At 39.2% G+C, this 7500-nt stretch overlaps 1 protein-coding gene across 5 annotated transcripts in view; it reads left to right on the top strand.

Annotated features, from left to right (window-relative positions):
* LOC137982345 (tyrosine-protein kinase receptor Tie-1-like) overlaps positions 1-7500 on the top strand; it is a 24609-nt gene that overhangs the window by 8276 nt on the left and 8833 nt on the right. For all 5 annotated transcript variants that reach the window (XR_011118668.1, XR_011118667.1, XM_068829438.1 and 2 more), the window contains 6 exons: positions 1-228; positions 852-1142; positions 3597-3908; positions 6484-6783; positions 7040-7078; positions 7186-7319. The exon at positions 1-228 is cut by the window's left edge and continues 30 nt beyond it. Coding sequence is in view for 3 of the 5 variants with exons in the window: in XM_068829438.1 (XP_068685539.1) it covers positions 1-228; positions 852-1142; positions 3597-3908; positions 6484-6783; positions 7040-7078; positions 7186-7319 (1304 nt within the window). In the remaining 2 variants the exon portion in view is untranslated. The remainder of the gene's footprint in view (positions 229-851; positions 1143-3596; positions 3909-6483; positions 6784-7039; positions 7079-7185; positions 7320-7500) is intronic.

Below are 7500 nucleotides of genomic sequence, written 5' to 3'. Positions count from 1 at the left end.
TAACAAAACAGTCCTGGATTGGACAAATAGTTCAACTTAAATGTGTGGCAGATGGTTCCCCTACCCCATCAATCACTTGGACGAAACCAGACGGAACTAAACTAACAAAAGTAACATCCACGGTGGATGCAAAGATGATCCATGATCAAGATTTTGGAAATTATACTTGTGAAGCTAGCAACGCAGTTGGTGCTGCTACTACACGCTGGGTGAGATTGAACCAAATAAGTAAGCAATTATAAAAATATGTACATAGAGTTTTGTACATAAAATTTTCCATTATTTGTTTTGCCCAGTTTAAAATGTAATGCTACTGAACCAGGTAAAAAGCATTGTTTTTTAAGGAGGGTCAAGTTTATTAGTGTTGTGTCGTTAACCAACTGCATCGTGAGGCTTTTCTGGGCTCTTAAATGTGTTGTGGGCTTAAGGTAATTTATTTGCCCTGTAGCAAATGAATTATTGGGATTTTCGCCAAAAGAACAGTTTTCTCATTGCTAAATGAAAGAAAATTTCAATATATGCCCATTTTTGTACCCTAGCCATTAGCCCGCCGTAAAATAGGGAGCACAGATTTCAGAACCCTGGAGTTCGCTTATAGGCTTTCCCTCCCTTCTGAAAAGTCTTGGAGTCTTCGGGAATGCTTATTTAGAGGGCAGAAGAAATATGTTGCAGTGGCTGACCTATTCTGCACTGGAGTAGCTGTGAATTCTAATTAAATGCAATAAGGCACAGGCAGTAAGGCGAAAACTGTTCAATTTCCACAAAGCAACCCTGTCCCTTAAGTAAGCCGTTTTTGACTGCACCCTTTGTATTTTATACAGTGATATTGTTTATTTTATCTTTTTTCAAAGAGCCACCAGGGTCTCCAAGCCTCACAGCAAATGACAATGACATCCGTGCGTCTTCATTGATCATAAAATGGACTACACCAGTTGATGATGGGGGAAGTTCTATTACAGGGTACAATTTGGTCATACTACATGGTGACAATGTCATTCTGAATGAGACCACAAGTGCTGCCGTCAGGGAATACCTTGTTGACAGTCTCAACAAAAGCACAACCTATACCCTGAGGGTCTCAGCCACGAATAAGGCGTTTCAAGGAGCTGCAAATGAAAAGAAAGTGACGACTAAGTACGAAGGTACATTCTACGGCCCACCTTAAACAGGTCATTTACATTGCTCAAACCATAGGAGAGTGGAGGCCTTGCTTCACACTGAGTTAAATCATGTTCACAGAGTTCAATTGTTTGTTATTTTTTAAAATGTTAAACATATTTAAGACCGCTTGAATGCCGCGTTTCACAATAGCTTTTCCTAGTTGCCATCTGGGTACACAACTGTTTCCTCTAGATCATGATCATTTGTTGCCTTATTAGACTCATACAGCGCTATTCGGATCGTTTGAATGGACTCTTCCCAAGTTTGTTTCTCCCTCCAAATGTTTTGCAGCATCTGTTCAAGTTCTGTCGAAGAAATATTGGACAAATGATAAAACATATTAAATGCCCCTTTAGTAGAGCACCAAGTTATTTACGCAAGGCGAATTTTACTCCCAGATTTTTTTTTATTACATTTGCCATTTTACATAAAATTTACATTTAATAATTAAAGTTAAGATATGAAATACGGCGAGGAAACCTAAAAGAAACCAGGAGGCTTATGCGGGGTTAGGTTTCCTCGACAAAACAGAAATAATTAAATAACACAATATAGCGGAGCAAAGCGTTCAGTTAGGTGTAACACAGCAGTAAGAACGAAGACTAAGAAAGGGATTAATAGCTGTTGATTAAGAACACTTCCAGCTTGTGTTTAAAGGACAGTGGAGTTGGGGTATTTTTAATTTCATAACTAAGGGAATTGAAAAATTTAGGGCCTTGAAAAGAGATAGAAAACAACCTTATGTTAGTCCTGCAAAGAGGTAGCCGAAAAAAGGAAGCGTGTCTTGTGTTGTAACTATGAATACTATTATTAAAAGAGAAAAAAAGAGTCAAATTTAGGAGGGAGATTACCAGTACTAAAAGAGTACATAAATTTACCTAGTTGTAACAAGTAGATACTGCATATTTTGAGAAATTTAAATTCTTTAAAAATTGGATCTGTGTGAGCATCACAACCGGACCTGCTTACTATCCGTATCGCCCGTTTTTGTAATATTGTTAACCTTTTTAGGTTACTTTTGTAAGTGGATCCCCAAACTAAATTACAATAATAAAGATACGGAGAATCATAGAATTATATAAAGTACGTAACGAGGTTTTAGAAAGGAAATAACTGGATCTATAAATTATGCCAATAGATTTAGATATTTTATGCGCAACAAGCGATATATGGGACTTACAGGAAAGACAATCATTCAGTACAACACCAAGGAAGAGGGTCTCTGAGACTTGGGTTAACGCTTCCCCATTAATGGAAATGTCAAAATCATAGCAGTCTTTTTTGTCGAGGTCTAAACACCATAAACTTAGTTTTGGTTATACTAAGGGAAAGTTTATTTGCAGCAAACCAGGCTGAGAGCTTATTGAGTTCATTGTTTAAGATATTGTTCAAAGTAACCGGGTCCTTTTCAGAAATAAATAAGTTGGTATCATCGGCAAATAAAATGGATTCTAGACGAGAAGGTCACAAAGGTCATTGACGTATATGATGAAAAAGAGGGGGCCAAGAATTGAACCTAGTGGGACACCACAGCGTATTACCTCAGGGAGCGATCTATGGCCGTTATATTCTACAAATTGTGATCTTTGAAAAAAATAGCTTTTGACCCAATCCAACGCTAGGCCTCGGATCCCATAGTGTTGTAACTTGTCAAAAAGAATGTTATGATTCACGGTATCAAATGCTTTAGACAAATCAATAAATACTCCTGCTGCAAATTCTTTGCGATCAAGGGCGAGAGAAATTTTGTCATACAAATCAACTAAAGGAAGGGAAGTTGAGTGGTTTCTCCTGAAGCCATATTGATTATCATAAAGAATATTAAGATTGTTTAAATACAAAAGAATTCGATTGTAAGTAATCCTTTCTAGGAATTTTGAGAAGCAAGGTAAAGCGGAAATGGGCCTGTAGTTAGTAAAAAGAGTTTGATCTCCAGATTTAAAAATGGGGACAACACGTGCAATTTTCATTTCCCTTGGAACGACTCCGTGAGCGATCGATAAGTTAATGATGTGGGTTAATGGTGTAGCTATGCAGTGAGTAGATTGTTTAATAGTGGACATAGAAATTTTATCATGTCCGGCAGCTTTACCCGGTTTGAATGAGCTGGCAATGTTGATAATTTCTTCTTCTGTAGCTGAGTTAAAGAAGATAGATTGGGGAAAATTTCTAGAGAGATAGTCAGTATGCGAAGATGTCACAGTGGAAGTTATTCGCATTTACCTGATAAATGGCGGTAAACTCTGAAGGTCATAATACGTCCACTGCGAAAATGATTGATGCAACGAAGGATCTCTTCAAATTATAAGCGGCATTGTGTCTTAGGCGTTGTTGTGGAGGGAAAAAGTCAGCCTTAAAATTTTAACTCTTCAAATTAATTTTATTTGCCATTAGGCTTGAGTGTGAATTTTTTTTAATTTTCCATCATGTTTAAGGTGCCCCAGCCACCGTGGAAATCATAGGTTTGCCTTCTGAAACAAGGAACGTTAGTCTGACAGTAAAGTGGAACGAGCCGGAAAACAATGGAGCACCCATCACACAGTTCACAGTCTACCAACGTATTGTAAATAGCGATAAGACAGTAGGAGAGTGGAATAAAATAAGAGTAATCAAGGATCTTTCAAGGCGTCAAGTCGTTGTGGAATTGGAGAAGAACAAGGTGTATGACTTTGCAGTGACTGCCACAAACAAGTATGGAGAGAGTTTGCGAGAAGGAAAGAATATCAGAAAACTTGTTGTGTTAGGAGGTAGATAAAAAACACTCTATATATTTTGTAAAAAATAAAATTTGAATTGTTTGCGGGAATTTTGCGAGGTTAAAATATCCTTAAAAGATCCACCTTCAACCGACTGGCTTTGCGACCGTTTGTTTTTGTTATGGAAATTCGCATTGCTTATCGTAGCGATCTAATAGCCCTTTTCACGGTTAGTTTTTCTCATTTGCATTACAATATAATAAAGCATGTATGTGAGGCAATTTCGAGCTATTTTGTAGTGTTAACCCGAAATTGCCTCGCATCCACGTTAGATTACCTTGTAGTGCTAACCGTGAAAAGGGCTATTGAATGAATCTCAGCTTCGCGGCAAGCAATGCCTGTCGGTTGAAGGTGTGCCTTTAAAAACGACGTTTCGACCAGTTTTACTGGTCTTTTTTAGGTTGTTTTAAAAAATATTATCAATATGGCGGATCGTTTTTGGTCGTTCAGCTTGGTGACTGCACATGACGTATTGTGATCATTACACGACGTGTAAATGATATCGAAATGCGCGGGAAATGCAGTCGGAGACCTGTCAAGTACTTTTACTCTTACGGTTATTCGCTGTCTACTACAGTCTTTTTCACGATCAAAGAAGAACTTTAGGATTGGTTTCCATGTTTCAACGTGGTCAAAATTGTTAAGGACTCTCATTCCGTGATGCTTCTGTCGTAGTGACTCAATTACTTCCAGAACTTTTCTTTGCTTCAACCCTCTTTCTCTTACTACGATCTCTGCGTTTCCCCAGTCAACACCAGTTTGGCACTCTACAGTGTGTCGAGCTAGGCCTTCATCTTCTTTGGCCATCCATTTTTCGGCCGATACAGTGTTTCCTGTGTGACGATCTTCATTTCTTAGTCTGAATTTGTCCATGTGTTCCTTCTTCCTTGTTTGGAAAAGGCGCCATGTTTTTCCTACATACACAGTATTCTGGCAGGCACAAGGAATCTTATACAGATCCGCCATATTGATAACGTTTTTTTAAACAACCTGGAGAAGATCAGTAAAACTGGTCGAAACGTCGGTTTAAAAAATATTTTAACCTCGGAAAATCCCGGACAGAATTCAATTTTTAATTTTTATAGAGATGAGAGGTGAAAGTTTCAGGAATACGAATATATATTTTGTCTTGTTACGAACTGGGCTCACGTTTTACAAAGTGGTTATATGCTCGTCGTATATTGCAAAGTCCTTTTGCACTGTTTATGGAGTCAAAAAATGGTATCCTTGTTAAACGAAAATGCTCTCAAGAACTGAAAATTTGTGCTTCTGCGCATAAGGGAGTATTTCCAAACTTTACACCGCTTTTCACGGAAAATAAGGAGCCTCCGTTGAGAAGTGATTTTTAATGTATTTCGTGCGTCAAACTGTGAATCCGTTTAAATCATAATGCCTCATTTAAGTATGGAACGCCAAATTGTACTAACAAGTATTTTAGAGTGAACTGCAAAACAAGAAAGCACCCATTACACCGTACCTAGGTAAAGTCTGCTTACGAGTCTACAAGGCCCATCAGGCCAGCGCTTATCTCCGGTTTCTGTAGCACGAAGCGACTAGGAGTATTTCTACTCCCCCCTGGATGGGATGGCGGTCCCTCGCAGGGTTACCCCCGGCATTAATTCGCCGGTTCCCATTAATACACCTGGGTGGAGAGAGGCACCGTGAGAGTAAGGTGTCTTGCCCAAGAACTCAACACAATGTCCCCGGCCGGACCCGAACCCGGACCACTCAATCCGGAGTCGAGCGCACTAACCATGAGGCCACCGCGCCTCCCACACACAGCACATAGAGTACCAACGAATTGTAAATGAGGATGACATGGTATAAAAGAGCATGAAAAGGGTACGAATTGAGTTTGATGGTTCCCTACTCTGATCATATCAAAGCGGTTTTCTCCCGGTACTCCAGGTTCCCCTCTCCTCAAAAACCAACATTTTGCTTTATTTCCGTTAATTGTTAATTTCAGTTTACAGTGTCCCCAATTAGTGCTCCAGCGCTTAAACGATTAGACTCTCAAATAATGCTCCTTTCCTTTCCTTTTCTACAAGGATAGATTGAGGTTTTGCGGGGATGTTGGTGAAACGACGCCGTATTTGTGTTGCCATTACGTATAGCCATGTTCAAGTTTTGTTATGTTACATTATCAACAAGGTCTGCACGTTTTGAGTTACCAATACTTTGTCTGGCTCTTTCACAGGCGCGATGACGGTAGTGTGAAACATATAAACGCCTGAGAAAGTCATCAAAGAATAATTATGAATGTAATGGCATTCTTTTGCGTCTTAAATTATGTCTTTATTGACATTACAGGGCTTCACAGTGAGTACAAGAACAGGATATCGCTGTCTCGCTCCTCAAAGGGGTTTAATTTCTGGACTGTGGGTCTAATGTAGCGGTCTAGCCAAAATGTCTTTTCAAGGTTTGGAGCCCTTCATCGCTCGAAAATCACACCGGTACAGAAATTTGGTGATAGGCCCAGTATATATAGGGTTGGGTGGTGATGCTTTTGCTTATGTCAGTTGTTTCTCGCTTTGGTTACTTTCCCTTTGTATACTTCAATCGACAGATATTCCAGAACCTGTAGTTACTGTCAAGGCTGATATAGCAGATCAAACAATAATCTTTACATGGAATAAACCCGAAGAAAATGGAGCAGCCATAACTCAATACACCATCTACAAAAGAAATGTAAATGATCAGAAGTGGACAAAAGTTGCGGAAATAAAAGACATATCGAACCGTGTATTTGTTGTCCAAATGGACAGAGTAAAGACGTACGAAATTGTGGTTACCGCAACTAACAAATATGGCGAAAGCTCTGTCATTAAAGAGAACATCAAGACAATTAAATTGCCTGATGACGGAGGTACGTGTAACTGTTAATGTAGGTCTTCGCTTTAATAATTGTAACTGCATTAAAAACAAATATACATGTAGAACTTAAAGACGACAATGGAGATAAAGAGGCCTAATATGTTGACATTTCAAAAGAAGAAGGAAGATGTGACAGCGATCTTAGGTAAGTGGTGTCAAACGATGTATATCAGCTAACCCCGCTGAATTAATTGAAATTACTCCGTAACGAAGTAACTGCAATCAAGTTTTTTCTTTCTTTTTCTTAGCCAGTCAAAAGCCTCCTGAAGGTCAGAAAGGTCAGAAAGGTGAACAAGTTTTCACTTACATAACGGAATAATACAATAAATCGTTCAAAAAAAGGTTTTCTCCCATAAACTGAATAACAAGGGTTTTCGTGTTTCCCTCGTGTCAGGTTCTTGTACTATATTGCATTCTGTTTACAACTCATTCGTCATCCTTCTGGTCATCATCATTATTGTTCTATCCGTGGGGATCTGGAAAATGCGCCGTCGTCCTTGTCCAAGATGCGGGGATCTTATAACTTTGGTAAGTTGAAAATAAAGCCGTGTTAAAAGGCTATGTTTGTGGAAGGTGAATTCTGTCTTAGAAAAATGATTAAATGATTGAATGTAGGAGCGCGCGTAGCGTAGTGGATATCGCTTGCGGACTGCATTCCAGCGCTCCGGGTTCGAATCCCAGCTCGTGCGTTCCAAAGTTCACTCAGCTT

The sequence above is a fragment of the Montipora foliosa genome, chromosome 13 (genome assembly GCF_036669935.1).
Source record: "Montipora foliosa isolate CH-2021 chromosome 13, ASM3666993v2, whole genome shotgun sequence".
NCBI lineage: Eukaryota > Metazoa > Cnidaria > Anthozoa > Scleractinia > Acroporidae > Montipora > Montipora foliosa.
The sequence above is the reverse complement of the archived record's forward strand: the minus strand, read 5'-3'. Positions and strand labels throughout refer to the sequence as shown.